At 33.2% G+C, this 26,166-nt stretch overlaps 1 protein-coding gene across 1 annotated transcript in view; it reads left to right on the top strand.

The window, feature by feature from the left end:
• Positions 1-23,106, top strand: part of LOC148282839 (RNA helicase aquarius) — a 30,938-nt gene extending 7,832 nt beyond the window's left edge. The window contains exons 6-22 of the mRNA XM_088224474.1: positions 48-96; positions 298-533; positions 4,414-4,631; positions 6,989-7,158; positions 8,252-8,383; positions 9,223-9,360; positions 11,263-11,354; positions 12,979-13,177; positions 13,736-13,931; positions 14,591-14,715; positions 14,856-15,016; positions 16,219-16,486; positions 17,952-18,123; positions 19,005-19,175; positions 20,521-20,718; positions 21,391-21,567; positions 21,833-23,106. Of these exons, the coding sequence (XP_088080600.1) occupies positions 48-96; positions 298-533; positions 4,414-4,631; positions 6,989-7,158; positions 8,252-8,383; positions 9,223-9,360; positions 11,263-11,354; positions 12,979-13,177; positions 13,736-13,931; positions 14,591-14,715; positions 14,856-15,016; positions 16,219-16,486; positions 17,952-18,123; positions 19,005-19,175; positions 20,521-20,718; positions 21,391-21,567; positions 21,833-22,069 (2,939 nt within the window). The 3' untranslated portion in view covers positions 22,070-23,106. The remainder of the gene's footprint in view (positions 1-47; positions 97-297; positions 534-4,413; positions 4,632-6,988; positions 7,159-8,251; positions 8,384-9,222; positions 9,361-11,262; positions 11,355-12,978; positions 13,178-13,735; positions 13,932-14,590; positions 14,716-14,855; positions 15,017-16,218; positions 16,487-17,951; positions 18,124-19,004; positions 19,176-20,520; positions 20,719-21,390; positions 21,568-21,832) is intronic.
• The last annotated feature ends 3,060 nt before the right edge of the window (positions 23,107-26,166 follow it).

The following is a 26,166-nucleotide window of genomic DNA, read 5'->3' as shown; positions in this document are numbered from 1 at the left end:
TTCAAATAAAAAACACTAATTAATAACTCTAAAATACATCTTTTCAGATGAAATCCGGCAGGACATTGAAGACGCTATTGGGAGACTATGTCCCTGGTAAGTTGTGATAGAAAAAAAAAAAAAAAACTCAACTTGGAGACACATTTATGTTACACAATTTATAATTGACTATATATGTACTTAATGTTATTATTAGAGCATACATACGAATATGTTTATGTGTGCACCATTTCAAAGTTTAAATAAATTAATGAAATAAAAATCCGAGCGATTCTCATAATTTTTCTTTCAATGTAGGAAAGCGGAGGATGGAGGAGTATTCTTCGGAGGATGGGCACGTATGGCGCACCCGGTGTCCGGCTTCGCTGTCGTGGAAGTAGCCAAGCCCAACATCGGAGAGAAGAAACCGTCCCGAGTTCGAGCAGATGTCACCGTGATTCTGTCAGTGAAAAATGACATCAAAACTGAATGGGAAAACTTGAGGAAACGAGATGTCTGTTTTCTCGTCACGATCAAACCCACACAACCCATAGGTGATATTAGCATTCCTTTAAACTTTAGAACATCCCATATTCCTTTATTATTATTTTGATAATCAATATTACACCATTTAAAAAAATATATATCTCATGGGCCCTGTACCCAGTGGCGGTATTTCCATAGAAGCCCATAAGCCGGGCTTGCCTATTAATTTTATTTCAAAATTACCAAATCTGGACCAAACGCTTAAAAATAATTCTTTCGTTGTTTAAATTTCGCGCCAAATGAGAATTAGAGATCTGTTCGACGTTGGTACTGTTCGCATCCCGGATCCAAACCGTATGAAATCCGTGTGCGCGAACGACACTATGTATTCTTATCTCGCTCACGCACGTGGGGTTCTTATGGGGCTTATTTCACGGTGCAATTCGCATGTAAACAAACAGTAAACTCATAAAATGTTTGTCTGTATATGTTGAGTTTTATATGGGAATCTGAAGCCAGCTTCTTTAAGGTAAAGTTGGCAGAGAGCGTATCTTGTATTTCGTATCGATCAAACTTTACGATTGTTTATTATGCTCTTTTTTACGGAATTTGATAATTTTAAACGGTTATTTTTATCTTCATTGATTAAAGACCCGTACTGGTTAAGATTTATGATAATTAACTTCATTTTGTGCAAACGTCATATATAAAAAGAATTCGGAGATGGCCGACGTTTCTTTTTTATTTGCCTATCTACTATCCTTTTCCTTTTCCTTTTCCAATATTCTATATCAATTATAATTTATCTTTATTATATTTATTTATCTATGGGTTCCGATGACTATTATTCAACTCTACGCATGCTATATTTTATTAATGCTACTTGTTGGTAATGGTTGTTATCTAAGGAATTACTTTATATAAAAAAATATTGTGTTTTCTTTTTTTCGTTTATTTAAAAGAACTCAGAAAGATCATCCTATGCATATTTTCATAAAATATTGTTATTCGTCATAATACACAATAACACCTTTTGGATGCTTTGTAGACTGTACAACTGTAGTGAAGAAAGCATACATCATGTTTTCACACAAGTGAATTCATCACCATTCCTTTGCCGCACCTAATGGTGCATAGAGCACTGCAATCGCAGTATATCTTAATTTTTTTTGCTACATGAAGGTAAGATGATCAGTCTTACGCTTCAAGTACCAGTCCAGGGACTATGACACATTCTAGTGTAAAAACACCTTTTTAAATAAGTATTTCAAATCATCCATGTCGGGAATCGAACCCGAGACCTTTTGCATGGTAGGCAAATGCGCTGACCACTATACTATGAGGCCGTCAGGGAATTGCACCACATGTGAATTAAAAATATATATATATGGGCTTGCCTTACTCGTAAACCCTAGGCACGCTACTGCCTGTACCATAAATATCCGAACATGTCTTGTAAATGCAAAGCGCATGGGCGATTGGGATTCTAGTTTTCAATTTCCAACTATGGTTGATTTGAACAACAGATAGGCAGATTCGAACTGAATCACAAGACCTTTTGCAGTCACACTCGTACTCGTACTCGGGCGGTTGGAATTCTAGACCCTTTATTTATTTTTAATTTACGTATATGTACATTACAGCACACCTGCCAATAGGGAAATATCAGATCTATGAAATACTGCCCTGTAAAAATATATATTTTTTGCTAATTATTAGTAGCATAAAAAATATTTTGAAATTTGTAATTTTGAATTCCCGCAAAAACGGTCATTGCATTGGCCACGCCCCTAATACGTCACGATTCATATTTATTTGTTCCTGGCCATTGAAATTTGTTTAGAATATTATCACGAATCTTGACGTCACAACAACCAAGGCCAAACACGTCGTGTTTTTCTAGCAATGTATTTTTATTCAATTTCATTTTTACATTTATGTATGCAAACATTTCTCCACAATATCCATATTGATTTTGAACGTACAATTAATTATTCTAAATCCATTTCTTATATTTTTATCGGTATTCGTAGTATGTGATATTTCCATATTACAATGTACGTATGAGTGTTTAAAAAAAACCTGTTAAAAAATGTACATAATACATCAATATTTTGAGTTTGTCCAAGTGTTTGTGGACAAAAGACTGGATTTCACCCCCTAGGGAGTCATTAAGATTAACAAATTACAACAGAGATGAAGAACATTTTAAAGAAGGGAATATGGAAGTCCTGGATTTACAGGGCTTATGACCTGTCATTGGCTGGTTTAAGTAGCCATTTTACACAATGTGTAACATTCACCATTCTAGCTGTGTTTAAACATCCATATTTTTTCGATTCTTCCATCTGTTGGCCACTTAAACCAACCAATGACAAGTCATAAGCCCTGTAAATGCCTGGACTTCCATATTCCCTTCTCTAAAATGTTCTTCATCTCTGTTGTAATTTTTTAAGCATAATATAACATTTAAAGGTCCAGACATATAAACATTTAGCCCATTAAATATGTAAACTCTAAAACATTTAAGTTTGTAAGTGAAAATTCTTGATGGAAGTTCATTGTAATTTATTATATAAATAAAACACGAGTGATACTTTAATCCACAAATTTGGAATATCCAGTGACCGGTTTCATCGCTTTCGCGACATCTTCGAGACTGGTACCTTATTTAAAGAATTAAATGTATTTATACAAAACAGAGGTAACGATAGATAGTTCAAAGTTATATGTAAGTAAATTAAATAAAGTTATTTTTATCTTAAGGATCATTATCAAAAAATAAATAAATAAATCAAAAATAAATAAAATAAAATACTTAAACTCATTAAAATAGCATTATATCAACTCATTAGTTAACCCGAAGAATTTTTTTTTGATCATGATCCTTTAGATAAAAATAACTTTATTTAATTTACTTACATATTACTTTGAATTATCTATCCTTACCTCTGTTTGGTATAAATACATTTAACTCTTTAATAAAGGTACCAGTCTCGAAGATGTCGCGAAAGCGATGAAACCGGTCACTTGATATTCCAAATTTGTGGATTAAAGTATCACTCGTGTATTATTTATATAATAAATGTAAACTTTACTTACTTAAAACACCATAAAAATTATTAAATAAGATTTACATTAAATTCTCATTTATACATCGATCGAAGGAGCACGTGTGGCTCCGAAACCGGTCGGCAATGAGGAACTTCAGCCCTACGGGAAGTTGGATACAAAAAGTGTTTTCTTGCGCGCGGTAAAAATTAGAGCATTAAATTGTACGGCAAAGTTTCTTGAAAATGTACGAAAAAAATTATAAAAAATATTTTAATAAAAACGCACTACTTTGATTGATGTCACTGGTTTATATGAACCAACCAATGATGCGAGAGTTCGGAAGGATATCTGTTTGGTTTACCTTAAACGAACCAATGGGAAGAACTAACAGGGAACAACCCCTGACGTCTCACGCGGAGTTGTTTCAGAAATACTAAACTTTAAAAATAAAAATAAAAACTAACTATTTAAAAATACTGAACTAACTAGACTAGACGAGACATAAAATGACTAGACAATATTAAATTTCTAATGTAACCCTAACGGGTTTTTTTAAAATTGTAAATAAATAAAAAAAATATAAAAAAATCATAGCGCTGATAAAACGATAAGTAAAAAAATAAATTTTTTTTTTTGCTCAGTTTAATAGTCTTTGGCTTCAGGACTGTGGAGCAGATTTTCCGGGCAGCACAAGACAGGGAGACATTTGACAGCGTGATTGCCAACGTTGGGGATACCTGACAGGGCACTAAGAGAAGAAGAATAGTCTTTTAAAAAAATTAAAAAAGACACTGAACTTCCTCATTAAGTAAATAATAAGTGGTTGAAAGCAAACTATTTTAATTTTAAAAAAATTGCCAAAGTAAGAAGTGTGTCTTTTAAATATGATTTCAGGCACTAAATATGACCACCATAAGCCGTTCCTGTACCAGACTGGGGTGGTGTGCGTGCGCGGGTGTGAGGTGGAGGGGATGTTGGACGCGGGGGGAAGGGTGATAGAGGACGGTATTGGAGAGCGACCGCAGCTCGCTGGAGACTCGCGAACTTTCCGTGTGTGCTTGGACCCTAATCAGTATGCCCAAGACCTGGATGCCTCTAGCAAAGGGAAAGAGGTATGAATTAACTAGATTAAAAATTAATTAAAACAAATAAAATATTCTACCGTTTCCCCGCGGGTAGGGATAGTGGATAGAAAGCAATATCACTCTGTCTTTGCATACGGACCTTTCTTTCTCTACATTCTACTACTTTTGATATGCCATCTTCAAGTATTTGTTTAATTGGTTATACCATCAATGTTTGAGTATGTCCAAATGCTTGCAGACTGGCTGGATTTCCTCCCTAGGAAGTTATTCATATTTGAATATATTTCAACAGAGAGGGAAAACATTTTTGAGAAGGCAATATGGAAGTCTAGGCATTTACAGGGCTTATGACCTGGACATACTCAAATATTGTTGAATTACTACCCGGTAAAAGAAGAAGTATAAAAATTGGAAAATTGTTTTCAGGCATTGCCTAGTAGGTGATTTGGTTCAGCCGGATGAATCTCACCCACGTGATAAAGGTTTCAGCTCTTTTACTTCACAAAAGTCAACAGATGGAAGAGTTGTGGAAATGTGGATGTTCAAACATAGGCAGAATGGTGAATGTTACAGTGTGTAAAGTGGCTACTTAAACCAGCCAACGAAAGACTGGATTTCACCCCCTAGGGAGTCATTAAGATTAACAATTCACAACAGAGATGAAGAACATTTTAGAGAAGGGAATATGGAAGTCCTGGATTTACAAGGCTTATGACCTGTCATTGGCTGGTTTAAGTAGCCACTTTACACAATATGCAACAGTCACCATTCTGCCTGTGTTTGAACATCCATATTTTTTCGATTCTTCCATCAGTTGGCCACTTAAACCAGCCAATGACAGGTCATCAGCCCTGTAAATGCCTAGACCTCCATATTCCCTTCTCAAAAATGTTTTCCCTCCCTGTTGAAATAAATTTAAATATGGTTGTGCCATGCCTATCTCAGGCTTCCTCGTTTTCTGTATCCGTCAGCATTCATATCCTAAATCATTTTAGCCGTTCAATAGGTGTCCATTCATTCTACATGTCTAATCCAACACACCACTCCTTTCTTGACTTTGTCGATAATGCTTGTCTTATCCTTACAGAATACACGGATCTCAACATCTATGGCACAATAATACATATCTTAAAACATTTAATACTAGATGACACAAGTACATGGTTTACTAATAAACCCATCTAAAACACAAATTATGTTTGCGGGTAGTCAAAGATTGCTTAGTAAGCTAGACGTATCTTCACTTAATCCTCTTAAAGCCAATGGTACCAATATTCAATACAGGAAATCCGCAAAAAATCTAGGAGTACAAATGGATGAACATCTCTGCTGGCGAGCTCATACTTATGAATTAAGCCGCAAAATATTTTTCAGTCTACACTCGAAGGTTAACTCACTTAGAAGGTTGCGAAAATTCTTACCCATTAATAATAAATGCACTCTAGTACAAGCATTACTACTACCCATTCTAGATGTTTCTATGTATACGCTGATGTTTCTATGACTGATTTAAGCTGTGAGCAACTCGATAAACTTCAGAATACATGCATAAGGTACATTTTTGGTCTTAGGAAATATGGCCACATTTCTGATTATCGTAGGCAACTGAAATGGCTCAAAATTAGACAGCGGAGAGACTATCACTCCCTCTCACTTCTGTTCCATGTACTTCATAGTCCTAACGCTCCTATATACCTGCGTGAAAAATTTCAACGCTTATCAGTTCATGGTTTACCTCTTCGTTCTAATTCTCAAGGCACTCTCTTAATACCCATCCACAATTCCTCTTTGTCCTCTTACTCATATAATGTCCATGCGGCTCGACTGTGGAATCATCCCATCCACCATCAAAGATGTTTCTACATTATCTCTGTTTAAATCACGTCTGAAGAAACATCTCCTTTCTCTTCCTTAATCTCTCCCCCTTTCCTTTTCCCTCTTTTTTCCTTTTTCTCATTGAGTAATAGTTTTGATTTAAGGTAATTTATAAACAAATACGTTTATATCTATTTTTATATATCTTTAGCTTTTCAATCTTTTTTTTCTATTGAATATGTTCTGTAACTTGAATTATAAAAATAAAACTATAATTTTATTGATTGGTTGGAAGAAATTGCCATTTGGCAATAAGCCCGCCAATGTACAAATAACATTATCTACAAAAAGTTAAATAAATAAATTAACTTTAATTTTAGGCTTTGTTCATGCGAATAAATCTTAGATTACTGATAGCACAAGTGTGTGTTACTGCTATCCTGTAAAAAAATTTTTTTTTGTGTTGTGTCGCTATCATTCCCTGGATGCGATACCAATGAAATTAATTTGTATTATATTGTTTTTATTTTTCAATGTTTCTTACTTGAGATTTAATGGATTGTTTTCAGGATGTATACGAATCGTTCACTGTATTAATGCGTCGTAAACCAAAAGAAAACAACTTCAAAGCCGTGCTGGAGACGATCCGAGAACTGATGAACACTGAGTGTGTCGTTCCAGACTGGCTACACGACATTATCCTCGGCTACGGAGACCCTGGCCAGGCACATTATTCCAGGTGACAATCTGTTTTCTAAAATGTAAATTAGTATTTTTATTATAAAACATTTCAACTAATTTACTCAACACGGGTTTTACCCAAAGAGCTGAAATGTACACGAACCAATATAAAAAAAACACACTCAATATTATTTTTATTGGACCATAGTAAAATTACAAACAAAACATTTAAGGCGTTAAATTGTGGGACAACATATCAAGCCAGGAAATCTTGAGCAATGGTTTGATATTATGAATATAGTATTTGCCTCTTAAACATAGTTTCTCTCATGTAAAATATGTCAATCTCCAAAGTGATCATGTTCAGCTGCCTGACTGCTCTTTCAATCGGCATCACCAGAGATTGGTTCTGGAAGCCAGGAGGCAAAAAAGCATAAAATAATAATGTCAAAACTCTTTATTTCAGTACTTAATTAAAAACAACATAACCGGTATTCTAATGTACAAAATGTTATACAGCAGGGCCTCGCTAATCCGGACTCCCGCTTATTCGATGATTGTGGAGACGGGTCATAAGCGGAAGAGATTTTTTTAAGACAGCTAGTTAAACTTCTGTTTTTTAGCTTCATTTCAAACTTTCAGCCTTCCTACATGTTTATTAATCACTTTTGTTATTACTGTCCAGGTTATCTTTTAATAATTAAAGAAATTTCTAAAATTAACATGCATGTTTTATTACCATTAAATTATTGAAGACCACAATCGGACACCTTGGTAATCCGCCATGGTCCTATTATTTGCCTGACTGGATTGTCGAGGCCCTACTGTACCATTTATTGATTTGGCATTTGTAAATATTAAATTTTAAAAAATTTTGACCACACGAGGGTTTACTAAATATTCCCAATACTAAAGTAATTGAAATTCTTAGGTTTTCACATCAATTCTGTTATTGTACCCATTTTTTTCCAATATTTTAACCTCGATGATAGACGTTTCAATGCGTTCCTTAAACATCAGCAAAGAGTGCGAAAGACCCATGGCTCTGATGTATAACTCAGAAATACTTTATGTATGAATTATACTGAATGTGATTATTAATTTATGCTTTAGTGATTTGGCCTTTTCATTAATCTGAAACATAATTTTAGAATGCCAAATGAAATAGCAAGTATGGATTTCAATGACACCTTCCTGGACATGGACCATTTGCGGAAAAGTTTTCCCGATTATCAAATCAAAGCAGTTACAGATGATCCCAAGAAGTTGGTTCGTCCCTTCAAGTAAGTTACGACTTCTTTTTTATTCTTGTCTCTCTTTTAAAACGAAATACATACCTACGTATTTCAAAAACACAAACAAACTATCACGCCGTTTCCTCATAGGAGCAGGCATAAAGAATAGAACGCCATCTCTTTATTTGCAAATGGACCTCGCTTCCTCTACATTCATACATCTTCTCGTGCACGCTAGCCGATTATTCTGACTTCTGACATGTTCATCTTCAAGTATTTGTTAGATTTGGCCATGCCATGTCTTTCTCGACCTGGCTCGTTTACTGCATCCATCAACATTCGCATTGTAAATATTTTTCACCGTTCTTTCATTTGCCTGAGACATCGCATTTTGATGTCATTCAACCTGCTTTCATCCTAGTTTTTCCAAAGAGGAAGTTCAATGCTACGGGAAATTGGATATAAAAAATGTTTTCTTAAGTGCATTAAAAATTAGAGCATTAAATTGTAAGGCGAAGTTTCTTAAAATTGTATGAAAAAAAAATGGTTTTGATAAGAATTAACTACTTTGAATTACGTCACAACTTCTTCCGAATCAACCAACGATTGAGTATTGTGATAGATTTCTGGGTCAGGGGGAAATTCATAATTACAAAACCTTCAAAAATCATTGCGCTGATAATACAATACATCAAATTTTGGTTTAGTTTGATAGTCTATAAACAAATAAAAAAATGACAAAAAAACCACTGAGTTTCCTCATTCCATACTAAGGGTCGGCACTGGAACGTAGCTATAAGAAGAAATATCTAATTATTACCACATATTTTACTACTCCTCTTTTACCTTTCGTAGATGTTTATTGTCCATGTATTTTCTGTTTCCAGGTTGACATTTGAAGATGTTCTGCATAAGAATGATGAAGAGAATGAGGGGGAATCTTCAGATAAAGGACGAAAAAGTATAATTGTGGAGCCACACGTGCCCCCTAGTAGAGGACCGTATGTGTTTAATGAACCAAAAAAGTAAGACATTTTCACATCCATTTTGTATATTATCGAATATTTCATATCAAATAATTTTTAATATATCGCCGATGACACCGCGTAACCTGCTTTTTTAACGAAAATGTTTTACTGCAGAGAATTTTTTATAGGTACTATAGTCCTTAAAATGTAAGATGATTAGAATGTCAGTTTTCAGAAAAACTGACGACATAACTTTGTAGTAACATCTAAGGAGTGATTTATATTGACACACGAAAAATCATTATTTGGTAAGTTAATTTATTTTTGTAACACAATTCTTGACATATAAATCAACATAAATATATAAAATCCGCTTTAAAACTAAAATAAACCTTATTATTAAGGACGTTCTTACAAGGTTACATCATTTTGCAAAAACGTTAGAGATGGGACAAATCGATCAATGTAAATTGATCAAATAAAAAAATAATTTGTTCGATAATGTTCACGAAAAAAGTATAAATGTCTTATTTTTGGTGAATAATTGTATTCAACACACTATAATAGGCTTGTTTTTGCGTTTTTTTAAATCAATTTTAGGAAACAGAGTTTCATGTTTGCGTGAAAAACTGATAAAATCGATTTGATCGGTACATGATCAGTGATCAGTAATTTCCCATCACTGTTGATGTGAGTTTGACAGCTGTCATTCTAATCATCTTACATTTTAAGGACTACAAGAGCCGTTAATTTTAAATTATTGCTATTTTCACTATAAATAATGAAAGTTTTTCTGATACTCTACTCTACTACGGTATCTTACTACTACTACTACCACTACTACTACCATCACGCCATTTTTCGTAAGGGTAGGCAGAGAGAATGGACCACCATGCACATGTATCCTGGCATACATCTCTAGCTTCTTCCACATTTATACATCTTGTCACACATGCCCTTCGGTCCTGCCTGCTTTTGACATGACCAGACTTAAAATTTTGGTTTATCTGATCATAGCACTTCTTCCTTGGTCGCCTTCGTCTCACATTACCGTTCATTTTTGCCATATTTACTTGTTTTACCATTCTTTCGTCGTCCATTCGTTCTACATGACTAAACCATCTCAGAGACCCTTTCTTAATCTTATCAATTATACCTGCCTCAGATTTACACTCTCGCCTGATTTCACCATTCGTAACCCTGTCATACGAGATCGCACTTCAACCGCGTTCACTCGGCTTTCATCCTTCCTCTGCCAGTTCTATGTTTTACTTCCATTCCTACATAAGTGTTGGGACTAAAACTCTTTTGTGCACTGCCAGTTTAGCTTCGATTGACATATTTTTATTAGCAATTACTGTGCTTAGTGTGCCGTTCATTATGTTGCCCGCATTCACTCTTCATCATTCATCTCTTGAAAACATGCTTCCCAGATACACAAATTCTTCTACTTGTTCGAGACATTAATTGTTAACATTTATTATGCAGTCAGTAACCTCACTTCCCCTTTCAAATACCATATTTTTTTACTTACTTTTGTTCATCGCCAATTCGCTCTCCAGGCATACATCATACATTCTAGAAACTATTTGTTGCAATCCTCCTTGCTGCTTACTAAAAGAACTGCATCATCAGCGTACAACAAGCAGCTTACTGAAAAATTTGGATGATTGAAGTCTTAAATAATATATTAACAGAACACTTTTTAGTATCACCGACGATATATTATATATATGTACAGTTTGCATACATATGCATAAGGGTGGGCATTATTGCCTTAAGGCAATTTCTTCCTACAATCCGTTCAATTTGAGAAAATCAGTGGTATATGAACATATTGTTGGTAAATTATAATATTTTCATTATACAACAAAATATTGATAAACATATCTATTTTTTAAGAAATAAAAATTAGGATACATACTAATCATATGCTATTAAATAATTTGTTATTTTTAGAAACGCCATATTGTTTACTCCTACACAAGTAGAAGCCATCAGAGCCGGTATGCAGCCCGGACTAACATTGGTAGTAGGACCTCCGGGAACTGGTATGTAAAATCAATTCTTCTGTTTTTACTTTGGGCAGATAATCATGCAGCAATTTTATGAGTTGTTACACCATGTGTCATTAGCTTTTCTTCTTGACATTTAGCAGAAAGTAAAAAAATATATTTATACTATGGAAATTTTGTTTCTATAAAAAGAACAAACTGAATTTAGGGGGCGATTACATTGGAAAGTTAACAGAGTTAAATTCGATTGCCTGTAAAGTAAAATCAAATTTTCTGTATGGAAAATTTAATATTCGTGTTAAAAAAATTAGAAACATGTTTAATTAGTTTCAGTCATTTAAAATGTTCATCCAAATATATTAATTCTTTTATTTTATTTCTAATGAACCTTTTTATTTTTTCTATTCTCTATAAACACCTCGCTGGGCATAGCCTATTTTGAGGTGCTCATTTACATTATTTTTATATTATGTTTTAGTCACAGTAGTTGGTATCTATAATAATATATACGTACATACACACACATAAATGTATGCATAGATGTACATGTACATGTATAAATTAATAGTAAAAACAATAAAAATAATAACGAAACATCGTAATATAATACACATAGGTACTGTGTAGATATTAAGCCGAGAAGCATGCCACCGTCGCGGACTATTTGGCTCCTCTACACCGGCCAGCTGCCGGTCCTCCAACATCCGCACAAATACCCATATACATATACAACAATGTTTGATATATTAATCAAAAACACTGTCTGGATATAAACATAAATTATAAAGAGCAGACATGCACTGTACTATATACGACACTAGAGCCGGGCTGTGGTTCCATGCCTAGTGTCGCGGACTCGCGGATCAGCGATCCGAGATTTGAACCCCACTCTACCACAACTCGGTTACCACTTTTTAATTATGAGTGATTTACAACTCTGAAAGACGGATAATTCGATTTTACTTTATAGATAGTTGAAGATAACTTTGTTACCTTCCCACAGTGCCAGATCTGAGGGGCACTAGCGCCCCGTCAGTTACTGAAAAGGGACGGGAATACATATACGCATTCATAAATTAATATGAGTGTACTATTTTTCCCTTCTTTGCCAGCAAGTATCTGAATCTTTGTGCCAATTGAACTTTTGATAGGTACGGGGCCCTGCCTCATTGTAATCGGTCCCTAGACTGAGATCTTAAACAAAATAAAAGATTTATAATGCATTATTTTTATTTATAAATTTATTGCAAAAAAAATATATACATGCTTAATAACAGGGAATCTATATAAAACCAATTAATGTAAAATGAAAACGGAGTGTTCTCTGTTTATGATAGTCTCCATCTAACATGGCACAGCCTGTTCTAAGATGGAGATTTTTTATCTTTAGAGCGTAAGTAGTCCTATACTAATAAAACAATAACATAAAAAAGAAAAACTGAAACTACTTAATTATAAATGTAAAAGAATTATAGGGAATCACATTTTTTTAAATATTACTAATATGCATCTTTCCTGTTTATATGCTATCTTGGAGGTCTAATTTATTTTGATGCACGTTTCCAAATGTTGCTGTATTTAAATATTGGAAAATTATTTAATGTATAAAATTTCTCGTATTTCTTTTTGTAAATCGTTTTAATATTAATTTTCACTCCAGGTAAAACTGACGTGGCTGTTCAGATAATCTCCAACCTGTACCACAACTTCCCCTGGCAGAGAACCCTCATTGTAACCCACTCCAACCAGGCGCTTAATCAGCTGTTTGAGAAGATCATGACCCTCGATGTGGATGAGAGGCATCTACTCCGTCTCGGTCATGGAGAGGAAGCCCTGGACACCGATAAAGATTTCTCTAGGTAGATTTTTTAAATATTCTAGGCATACATAACATGAAAAAATAAATTTAAATGTTAAGATAAAAATACTCAGTAAATAAAGTAAAAGGAAGCTATCCTCTCTGAATTTTCTTTCAGTAAAATGAAAGATGTCGATATCCGAAGAGATATGGTTGTCTAAAGACATCGCTTTTCCTAATGGGGTTACCATTGGCAGGCTGGTTCTGCAAGCAGGAACATAAAACAGCTTAAGCCGCTGATGTCTAAGGTACTCATTAGGAACATACAGATAAATACTCTCCATTACACCTAAGGTGATCATAATACCACGGATCAATCTGAAAAATTACATAAGCAAATATGCATTTCTTCTTTTGTAGCCAAGTATTCTCAGTATGAAGTCTGATGGGTGCAACCACGGATAATATCCGCACTCCCCTAAGTAAAGACACCTCAGAAATTTCTTCTGAACCATCTCCAGCATAACAGAGTATTTCAATTCGCGAGGCGCCCAGATCAGAGATTCACTCTCGGTGAGTTGTTACTCTACAGTTACTAATATATCTTCTTCTTCCCCAGGTACGGCCGAGTGAACTACGTGCTTTTAAAGCGCCTGGCTTTGCTGGAGTCGGTGCAGAGGCTGCAAGAGAGTCTCGGGGAGGCGGAGGGGGGAGACGTGGGGGCCACCTGCGAAACAGCTGCGCACTTCTACCTGTACCAGGTGCTCGCGCGCTGGGAGAAATTCCTCTCCGTGTGCAAAGGGTCCAAACAAAAGGTTTTATTTTTTTTGCTTTCGTTTGTGGTCTCAGCTGGCCCCCTCAATTTCCCTTTGGGGTTATTCAATACAATATCATAGATGTTTTCCACGTTTTCTGGTGTACTGTCCAGATCGTTCAGCGTCATCGGTGCTTGTACGGCCACAACAAACTTTTGAATCATCTTTATCGATGGTGCAGAGTCCGGATAATACTTACCTAGCTTGGCTTTGGTCTCGGTTATTGTTTTCTTTTGTAAATAATAATTTTTAATCAGAACATAAAACTCAGATTTTTCCATTCCATTTTAAAAAAACACAAAGGTTGGTTGCTTCTCACTGCTGTAACTTGTAAATGCGTAAACAAAAATGGCTGAAATTTTGACAGACATCTAATGAAGGATGAAGCTTTTTGTGATTGGTTCACATGAGTGCATACTAACGCCATCTCTTGGGATTATTCCAAATTTTTTGATCCACCTAGCGTCACGGTTGCACAGATGAAATATCAATCAAACGTCTTCGTTTGTTTTTACTACTTTTATTTACGACCTCTGAGTGCTTACGCCAAAGCTGGCATCTACGAGAATTCACCATTCTCGTATTACCTCGGGATTGTGGATTTTTTAAAACAATAACATGTAAACCTTCATTAATAAAATACTATTCTTATATTTTAGGATATACCTGTTGCCTTGATCTCTACAGAATTTCCCTTCCACGGGTTCTTTGACAATGCTCCAAAGCCACTTTTCAAATGCAAGACGTATGAAGAAGATATGGCAATCGCCGAAGGATGTTTCAAGTAAGATGAATTTATAGCCTGTTGGCATAAATATTGTTAGGAACTGAGTAAACGGCATCCTACGCTTTTTTTCATGACCAATGGTGGAGATTGCCATCTTTGTTTTCACCCCATATACTGATTTTTTGTTATTGTTGCAGATATATAGAAAGGATATTTGAGGAGCTTGATGAATTTAGAGCCTTCGAGCTTCTGCGGTCAGGCCTCGATAGATCAAAATACTTGCTGGTTAAGGAAGCTAAAATTATTGCCATGACATGCACCCACGCTGCTCTCAAGAGAAAGGAACTTGTAGATATGGGTACGGTACATCTTTAATACTTAACTAATGTGTCTTTTAAGTATTCTCAAAATACCTCACCTAAAAACAAGCAATTTACATACAATCAATCTGATAACAAATCACCTTCCATTACAAATAAATAACGAATTCCCCTTAAATCCAGTATTTGCATACAAAAATTCTTACTCAATTAGTGTTCATTTAAATATATATGAATTGAAGATTCATTTACTCCCATACGGTCTATATAAATTGGTTATGTATTTTGTGATTATTTTAGTTTTTTATTGTTTATTATGTTGATGATAATTAGGTTAATTGGATTAATTACGTTTTTTATTTTATTGTTATTATTATGTTAACTTTGTTGAATAGCTAATCTTAGGCATGTTTCACATTTTGTAAAATGTTTCCCTCGGCACGGGACACCCCAGTGAATACAAACAATGTAAAAGTATAAATAAATACCTTCTGAAATAAAAAAACGGAGGTTTATTTTTTGATTATGTCATCATTTCTTTTTTGCACCTAATGCCTAAACCGCTGTATCAATACACCAATGGCAGCGTATTTTGATCAGTTTTTGTTACTTGAGGGCAAGATCAGTATTACGCTTCAGCTACCAGTGCAGGCACATATTTTAGTTTGAAAACACACTTTAAATCAATCAATTCAAATCAATTCCTATCAACCATATCAGGAATCGAACCCGAGACCTCCTGCATGGTAGCGCTGATCGCGCTGACCATACTGGTATCCCTAAATACACCTTTTTTTTTTTAACTTAAATTTGTAGCCAAAATTACACAGAAAAAATTGTTTTGTAACAAATTCCTGAAGTCCTTCTAAATATTATTTAAGCCAAGTTTTAAATATATTTCGCCAAAATTGATTCTTATATGATTCAATAAACATATATTAATAACATTAATGTTTCATGAACTTTGTTGATAAATGTTTCATGAGTTGGGGACCCAGTTTTCATTCAAATGAATGTCAAATAATTTTTAAATTTTTAATTAGAATACAATATTTTTTTAAATCCATAGAGCACAGAACCGAACAGAACTCAGGTTGTGCACGATGCTGAAAGGGAATGATAATAACAAATTAATGATCTCGTAAAACCAACTCTATATTTCTTTATTTAAAAATAAAGTGTCTTAAAACCAGAATCATTTTATGAAATTGCTTTGACTCTATTCGCGTCATTTTTCTAGGTTTTAAATATGACAATATCCTGATGGAAGAAGCGGCTCAAATATTAGAGATAGAGACATTCATACCTCTGCTGCTGCAGAACCCTCAAGATGGATTCTCCCGCCTGAAGCGATGGATCATGATAGGAGACCATCACCAACTCCCTCCAGTTATAAAGAACATGGCCTTCCAGAAATACTCAAACATGGAGCAGAGTCTGTTCACGAGGATGGTGAGACTCGGAGTTCCCACTGTGGACCTGGATGCCCAAGGAAGAGCGAGAGCTAGGTAAGAAACGCGATGACTGTCTTATGAATTACAAAATATACCATGGAAGCATTTTCTAATAAATTAGTAGGTAATCATGAAAATAAACTACTCTAATATTTTTTATTTTTTTATTATTTTTATTTAAATCTTAAAGTAGGGCACACATATCATACATATTGTTATGTGTGTTCTAATAATAACATTGCAAATATATTTAATTTATAAATTGTTTATCACATATGTCTTGACCATTATTTTAAATTTTGATGTGTTTTTTTCTTCATAAATATTTTTTTCCATTTCGTAATACTTTTTAATTGCTTTAAATAAAATTGAATTTTGTGACTTTGCCTTTTTCCTAAATGGAAGTCTAATTTTGTTCTTTTAATACTAGAGAGTATTGTGATCGTGTTCATGCTGGTTCCGATCAATTTTTTTCCAAAATTCTGTTTTTTTATTAGAGTTTATAATTTTATGAACAAATATCATTGTTATGTATATTTCATTGTTTTGATGGTGAAAACACTAATACCATAGAATTAGACTGTACCAGAAGGCGCGTAAAACTAAGTTTTAATATATTGTACTGTGTCCAAAAGTCCCCCCTCTACACGACATCCCGCCGCGCGCATGCGTGTGGCCCCGTAATATTGACAGACTGTGAACAATATACACAAATATAAGATAATTTTGTGTTATGTTATGCAGTGAAGCCTCTATCTATCGTTACATAGCATCTGTTTGAAAACATTTCTTTTAATTTAATGTAGACTGCTACATCCGGATATTTATTTTTTGTTCTAGGGATGTACATTGATTGAATCATTTACTGAACTGGTCATATAACGAGTTCATAATGTACTGGTACTTTCTATTCATATCATAAATAATATAAGTGTACATAAATGTCATACATATGAAACAAGGGGTAAAAAAAATAAGATTACCGATGAGGAAAAAAACTGAATCTCAAAACTCATTGTACAAGGGATTGAAGCTGTACAATGAGTTACCTGAAGAAATAAAGGAAATAGAAAAAATTTAAATATTTAAAATTAATTTGAAAAAATATGTTATTGAGAAATTTTGATAAAAAATTTGTAATATTATCAAAAGTTTATATTAGTTCTTAAGATGTTATGAACTAACTTAATAAAGCATAAATAAAAATAAATAAATAAATAAATTCAATATAAACTTAAATACTTAGTGTTTAAAACTGAACATTTTGATAATTATCTCTGTATTAAGTCTTCTTTGTTTATTCTCACATGTAAAAATATTTAAAAAAAGTATATTGTTAAGTGTCCTCGGCACGGGTAACCCCAGTGAGGCCACATTATTTTTAATATTAATATTTTTTTTAAATGGAAAAAAATTAATAGGTTACCCATCACTGATATAAACATTCAAACCACATTTTGCTAAAATCTGTGAATATAACTAAGTTGATGTATTTCCATTTTATGTATTTTTATTTCAGCATTTGTAATCTTTATAACTGGAGATACAAGCTTCTGGGGAACCTCGGCCATGTGTTGAACCTTCCGGAGTACAGGGTGGCCAACGCTGGATTCTGCCACGACTTTCAGCTCATCAATGTGGAAGACTTTAATAGCATCGGTGAAAGTGAACCCAGCCCATATTTTTATCAGGTATCATTGCCCTCTAAAAATAAATATAGATAGCACAATCATTAAAAACCGCAGATATGACAAAATGTATCATGAACATATATTTTTATTTCTGGAGAAAATATAGATATCATGAATATTTAGCTTCTGCATATTTTATTGCCTTAAATGATTTTACTCAGCAATTCATTAGACATTTTTAACAAATTAGTTTGCATAATTATTTTATTATGTAATTTAACAAAGATGCATAGTTAAAAAATATAGTTTGTATATATTTGTCGATAAAATTCCACATGCATATCTTCAATTACACAGAAGAGATAAAATTATATTTTACTTCTAAGTGCTTTTTTTAAATAAATATTTATAAATTTTTTCATTCAAAATTTCACTTGTTTAAATATTAATGAACTTATTAAGGCTTTTTAGGCTATGCCTGTGTCAAGCCATAATAATTAACAATAAAAATACACAGTAAAATTAATTCGATTAAATTATAATGACATGTGATGCAACAGAATAAAAATCTAGAAAAATAAGATTCCAATAAAAATAAGATTGTAAAAATAAAATTCCAAAGAATTCAATGCAAAAAGTTAATTAAATATACAAAATAATGGTTTCATTAAAATCAACAAAATAATAGTAAAATATAGTAGTATTAAAAAAAATAAAATAATAATAATTGTGTCATTGAAATCAATAGAAAAAGAATACATATATTTAAAAACATAATTGAAATGATAATTGAGATTTATTGTACAGAATAAGTTGTACATGCGTACTTATATTTTAGATATATATATATATATATATATATATATATACTAGAATATTGTTAATTAAAATAATAATGCAAAAAACTAAAATACTAAATAAATATTATTGTTGTCTTTTAGAATTTGGCTGAAGCGGAGTATGTTGTTGCTGTATTCATGTTTATGCGTTTGATTGGATATCCCGCTGAAAAAATCTCCATACTGACTACGTACAATGGGCAGAAGCATCTCATAAGGGATGTCATTAATATGAGGTGTGCTGATAATCCACTCATAGGAAGACCTCACAAGGTAAATTATTACTTAACTCATCTACGGGCCAGTTGAGCCAAAAACAGATTAACATATTTGGTGAAAAAATAAGCTAATTTTAATTTAAATATAGATTATGAGAATATTGGTACAATCAATCAAGAAAAAAGCTAGAGTACTTTGGACATTTTATGCAGAGAGAGGAGTACAAAATAATCCATAACTAAATACTACCTCCTTCTCATCCAACCCCAGGAAGGACTTCCTGACAAACCGAGTTGTGGAGAAATGGAATGGCCTTCCTGAGAAAGTGATCGGTGCTAGTTCAGTTGATGTATTCAAAAACCGCCTAGATGCACACATCTATTTATAATGTTTAATAACCATGTATACTTGATATACACGCATCAGCTTAATTGCTGCTAGTGTATTATTAATAATAATAATAATATTACAAGGAAAAGTATAAGGAAAATGCTGTTTAGGGAAGCGATGTATCTCTTTGCTCAAAGAAAGTGGTTCCACTCAAGTTCCAAATCATTATTTAGAACGGCTGCGGACAGAATAAAAATTGCCACGATTATAGCTAACCATTATCGCGGAGTGGCATCGTAAGAAGAAGGTACAATCGCAAAAATAAAAACTGTGTTTAGAAACCCTTTGAACATTTTTTAACGTTACCTGTTTTGGTGCAACTGGCCCCGAATAGACTAATATCTCAACAGAATTATTATTGATAGGTATCTTAACCGATATGAAGGGATTACAGAAAGTGGGGTGGTGGAATGGGTTAATAAATATAAAATGGTATGAAAATATCAATTAATTGCAATGTTTATCAATAATAATAACAGGATGTTTAAAACCACAAATGTAATTTCTTTCAAACAGATTTTATCTTACCGATTGGACTGCTATCAGTAACATAAGAAATGCATTTCCTTTACATAAAAATAACCTGTTAAAAAAAAACTGTATTTTTCTGCAGTATAATTTTACTTTAATCTAAAAATAATTTTATATTCATATTACTTCCAATGCGTCAAAAAATCTTTTTACAATATTGCTATAAAAACTTCATCAAAAGTCAACAAACGTGAATAGTCAAATAATGTTAAAGCACGCCTGCTTTGATTAGATACATACTGAAAATTGTAGAGATGTGGGAATTGCAAACATTATGCAAAATGGTGAATGGTGTGTACAGTGATAAGTTAAATCAGTTAATGACAGGTCATAAGACCTTTTAATGCCTAGATTTCCACATTCCCTAATAACTCCATTATCTAGGTTGAGATATTGGTATCTTAAAATAGCTCCTTTTTACAATGATTGTATTGGCAGTGTTTTGTGCAACTGAAAATGTTTATTTTTATAATTTTAGGTCACTACGGTTGACAAGTACCAAGGTCAGCAGAATGACTATGTGCTGGTTTCTCTCGTGCGTACCCTGGCTGTGGGTCATCTGAGGGATGTTCGCCGTCTTGTGGTGGCCATGTCTCGTGCCCGCCTTGGTCTCTATGTCTTCGCCAGAGCATCACTCTTCAGAAACTGCTTTGAATTGCAGCCCACATTCCATCAGGTATAGATAATTAACCTTTTAAATGCCAGACAAATTCGAAATATTTTGAAATGCTGTTAGGAAAGAAAAATACTGTTGATAGGGATAATTTTTGGTTTTTTATATTTTTTTAATATACTTGGGATTCCTGTAATTAATAGCCTTACAGGTCATGTAAAAGGCTATGATACTCTGGAAAAATCACAATTTATTCTCTTGGAAATGGAAAGATTGATCATTAATTTTGGTTAATAACTTTGATACGTCCAATCACCATTGTTGCAAAGTCTGAGAACAGTGGCACATGATAACTACTTTTGTTGACAATGTGAACACTGTAAGGGATATACCATCTTTCCTGCATTCTGCTTCAAGATTATGGCGTTGCAAGCTGAAAAACGGACATTGAAATAACAGATGTTCGTCACTTTGTGAGGAAATATTATCACATGGACAAAAGTCACCATTCCTTATTTTAAACTTATGTAGGTAACTTCTCATAGCTCCGTGTCGGGACGAGCGCTCTTTCATCCTCAGGTTTAACCAATGGTCTTTGGAGGATGGGGTTTCTTTAGTGATATAAAGCATCACCTTCGCATAGAATGTAAGGTATTTCATTACCTGTACTGCAGAACCTCCAACTAAAAGTTTCAGAAAGGTTTTGTATTACATTCATGAATGATTTTTTTTCAGTTGATGTCTCGCCCACTCGCTTTAGAGCTGTGCCCCCAGGAGACTCATCCGACACACCGCCCCTGTGGGGCCTCCCTCCCGGGCCCGCCCCTAGTAATGGCGGACATGCCACAGATGGCGCAGTATGTCTACGACTTCTACATTCAGCGAGTGCGCAGCATGAAGAGCGAATACGCTGTAAGGTTTTTCTTAAAATCAAATCTACATTGTATTTATTTCGATTCCGTATTTATAGTTGTAAATTTTTTTCGCTTGTCTGTTTCCTACTAAATGATTTGCAGTCGGAATTGCCTCATTTTTTCCACCTATATGCTTTTGAATTTTATGGATCAAATTGGAATGCAATTTGTGATAATTTATTTCAAAAAGAAAACTTAAGGTTGTTGAGCAAATTGATAAATAATCTGTTTGTAAATCTCAATGGCAAAAATTCTCTTTCCAGGCATCCAAGAAGCAGTGGTCAGCCCCCGGAGACGTGTTGCAACGAGGACCACAAAGGTTTGTTCCTCAGCATCCCGGAGCCGATCGTGACTCCGACAGTGATGGAGAGGGACCGGCTAAGCAGTCCAAACCAAAGAAGGCCAAAAAGAACAGCAAACAAACCTCCAAAGAAGACGAAATCACTAAACAGTTTCAAGTCACCCAGATAACGAATGAAGTCGAAGACATGGAATCATAAAGAAATAACTGATCCAAAATAAAACTAAAACACTATGGTTTCAACCCTTTTACCACACCTCGATTTGAGCTAACTGCATTTGTACATGGTACTATGTATTTTCAAATAAAAGTTACACGGCATTTCTACAATATGTTAGTGTATGCATGTCGGCTTTTTCCAGCGTTGAATTTGTAGGTGTAGAGAAAATATTTTTTTGTGTAGTTGATCACTACTTGAAAATAAAATTATGTTCATCAATCCTTAACAATTAATCTTTAACATGCTTTTTATTTCACACGGTTGTATTGTGCCATAAATATCTATTCTAATGTTTGTTTTTAATCTTTGAATTATCAAACATATTAATGTAAAAAATATTAAGTGTAATGCAGGCCATATCTGCTTCAAAATAACTTGAATTATGTTGCTTTTTTCATTAAAAAAATTATTACTCACTTGTGTTAATTAAAGGCCAGATTCATAAATATCTGTAATATTTGGTACATCAAATATTTGTAGCATTGCGACACCCAATTTCAGCCAGTTAAATGCATCATAATCCGTTTACTTCATCACCGATGCTGTGTTCAACACTGACAGATGTTTTAAACACTTTTCTTCGATTATTTCTTCCATTCTACGCTTAATTCATTTGCAATATGTGACATTCTTATATATTAATTACCATTCTTATATATTTTTCATCGCATTGTATACAAACAACAAAATAAATATACCTTATGTCATTGACCTACCAATCTAGCAATCTTATATATTTTCATACTTTACATATTTAAATTTGATTAAAATACTTTAAATACTTACAGGTGACCGTCAGTTAAAATTGTTGGTTTATAAAACACACACTTATCAGTTGTCATTACGATGGTTAATGGTTTGTAGATTGTTTATAAAACCAGCCCTTAATGTACTTTAACATTCAAGAAAATCATTCCTTAGATGTTTTTCTGTTTTTTTCAGTGGCTCAAATAAAAATTTGGTATTGTTTGATAAATAGGTTTAAGATGTTTATAATAAAACAATGTAAAAATAAACTGTTTTTTTTTATTATTAAATTTTGTAATCATGTTATGTTATTAGTTATCATTAGGGTTAGACAATCCACAACTGATTTCCAAAATGGCTGTTTGGTGTACAACCGACGTAAATATTTAAAAAAATATTATACGAGTCCTAAGATCTGGCTTTGACAGTTGCATACAAATAATTAATGATTTTATTACGAAAAGATATTAAACATATCAATTTAATCAGATTGGTGGGGAAAGTTGAGGGTTAATGAGCAAAAGATACAATAGAATTATGTTAGATGTTTATGATTTATTTTAGACATACATATTTTGATATGGTTTGATAATAAATTAAACCAGTTTTTGTATTTTATTTACAATTATTATGCATGACAACTCACAGCTGTGTTCTGAAATATTAGAATGATCATGATTGTCTTGAGATAAGACCTCTGTAAAATCTTTTTAAATAAATATATGTACTATTTTAATAATCAGTCAAGCCACTTTTAAATTATGACATTCCCTTGACCGTCTAATTTTTTGATAAAATAATGATGCAGGCTCATTATTTTTTATGAAATCATTATAATAAAAAATGACACTTTCATGCAACAAAAAAAATTAGTTGATAGATTTTAATTTTGTAGACCCCTTAAAAATACTTCTGTTGACTTATGGGGTTTCTGAATATTACAGTTTGTCTATCTTTTACATCACAAAAAATAAGCATTTTTACTTATTTTTGTAAAGATTAAGCGGAATGTGAAAAATCAAAACAAATGTAAATATTTAATAATGTCCCGAGTTAAAAAAAGCTTTATAAATTTGTTTTTCTTGATCAAAACTTTTCTTATTTATTTTTTAAACAAAAGACAAAGAACTGTGTTTTTTCTGAGTTGCTATGCCATGTGCAGTTCATCCTTCTAACCAATGTTTCAGACAGCATTGCAATGTTCATCTGGGGTGATGAGAATGTTGCTTTCTACTACCATCCCACCATTTTCACGTAGGAGAGGATGGAATGCTACATGTCTTGACATACATTCCTAGCTACACTCATCGTCAGAACATCATACACGCCCTCTAACATGATTTATTACTTTGCTATCCTTGTCATACATGCTGTTTATTCTCGCTGTATATTTATTTTACCATTATTTCGTTTCACATGACCAAACTATCTCAGTGACAGGCAAAATGCTAAAAACATTTTTCAAATACTTACATGATTGACACAAATGGGACACGGTGCCTTTAGAAAGTATCTCCATAGAATGATAAAAAGGGACGCTGATTGCTGCTCATGTGATGGACAGACTTCTCAGGAAGACCATCATATTGGACTGCATGATTGTCTCATATTTTACTCCGAAAGGCTGGACTGTGAACTAATGTGTGCGCAGTATGGTGTATCTCTATACAAACCAGAGGAAGTATTGAAAAAGAAGGTGACTTCAGGGAGATATGTTTGAAAACAATAAATGAAGGAACATTAGGCTCTTTAAACATTGTAATAAAAACCAAATTAACAATTAGGAAAAAGATTATTTCTTAATCTTATCAATCAAACCTTCCAAATCAAACTCAAAAGAGTTCTCGTTTGATTTAATTATTCCTTATCCAGTGATACTTTGATTTTCCACTAATTCATCTAAAACAGTGGTTGGCAAACTCAATATGTATTCAAAAGAATCAAAGATCAGCAATACAACAATTGAGATTTCTTTTGAGAGTATCCGTGATTCACCTTTGCTTTAAAATAGAAACAAAACCTCTGACGCTTCAACCAAACTTTTAGCCCTGTTTTAAAATTGTAAGTTTTATCCCTAACTTTAAAAAAAAATTGAAACAGTTTTATCGAGATTAATATGACGCTTCTCCGTGCATTTAATGACAGCATTTTCAATATCCTCCATAATCCAAAAGACAATAGTCCTAGAAGTTCTTTAGGACCCGAAATAAACCATACAAAAAGTTATACTCAAAGAGCCGCAGTTTGCCTACCACTGATCTAAGAGATTGCATTTCAACCACATTCAGTCTGCTTTCATGGTTTCTCTGCACTGGCATAAAATAAAACATCAACTGTGATGTTTTATTTTTATGCACAAATGTCAAGACTAAAACTCCATTAGTAACCGATTGGCTGTGAAAAACTTTATTTATATAATATAACTCAAAGAAGATCAATCTAAACCATTTACAACTTCTAATAGATTTGTGTTATAAAAATTATGCTCATTGTGTTCTTTAGTACAATCATTATAGAATTGTAAACATTATTTTCGCGGTTTAAAAAATATAATTTATTCATTTTTCAAACTTAATTTTTGTGACAAATCACTTTTTGAATATTTGCTCCTCAAAGACTTAAAACTTCACCAGTACTCAAAACTTAAACTTCACCAGTAGCCGATTGGCTGTGAACAACTTTATTTATATAATATAGCTTGACACTTTATCTGTATTATTGTATTATGAAGGCTTGGCTTCAGGATTTCTTTGTAATACCACTGAGTTGTGATCTGATTTTTTAAAGATGGCCTTATACCAAAACCTTTTTGTTAAAAACAAAATAATTAGTATTATCTTGAAAACAATTATGCAAACAATTGCAATCTTCGTTTCGAAAGTCACTGTGTCCCATCCCATAATTTCAGGCTGAAATAAGAACATAAGTTTCTTACATGCAGAAAATAATATTTAAACTTATTTCATAACAATAGTTAGGTATTTATTAAAGCATACCAAATGTCAACTATGTTTATACACCAGAATATTTCATAGTCCCTGGACTGGTACCTGAAGCGTAAGACTGATCATCTTAGCTTCATGTAGCAAAAAAGATCAAGATATGCTGCAATTGGTGTACAAATGCAGTGACCTATGCATTAGGTGCGGAAAGGGAATTAATAGGAAATGTCCAATAAATATTACTATAAATAAACATTTAAGTTAAAGTTTGAAATAAAAATTCTACTATTAGGTTAAAAGGTATTATTTTACAATGATTAAATACAAGAAAACTAAATATTCAAATATAATTTAACCTAACTAATATAATTTAATGACACATTAAAA

Source organism: Micrasema longulum, unplaced genomic scaffold (assembly GCF_059751315.1).
Source record: "Micrasema longulum isolate JH-2025_06_02 unplaced genomic scaffold, ASM5975131v1 h1tg000286l, whole genome shotgun sequence".
Classification (NCBI taxonomy): Eukaryota; Metazoa; Arthropoda; class Insecta; order Trichoptera; family Brachycentridae; genus Micrasema; species Micrasema longulum.
The sequence above is the reverse complement of the archived record's forward strand: the minus strand, read 5'-3'. Positions and strand labels throughout refer to the sequence as shown.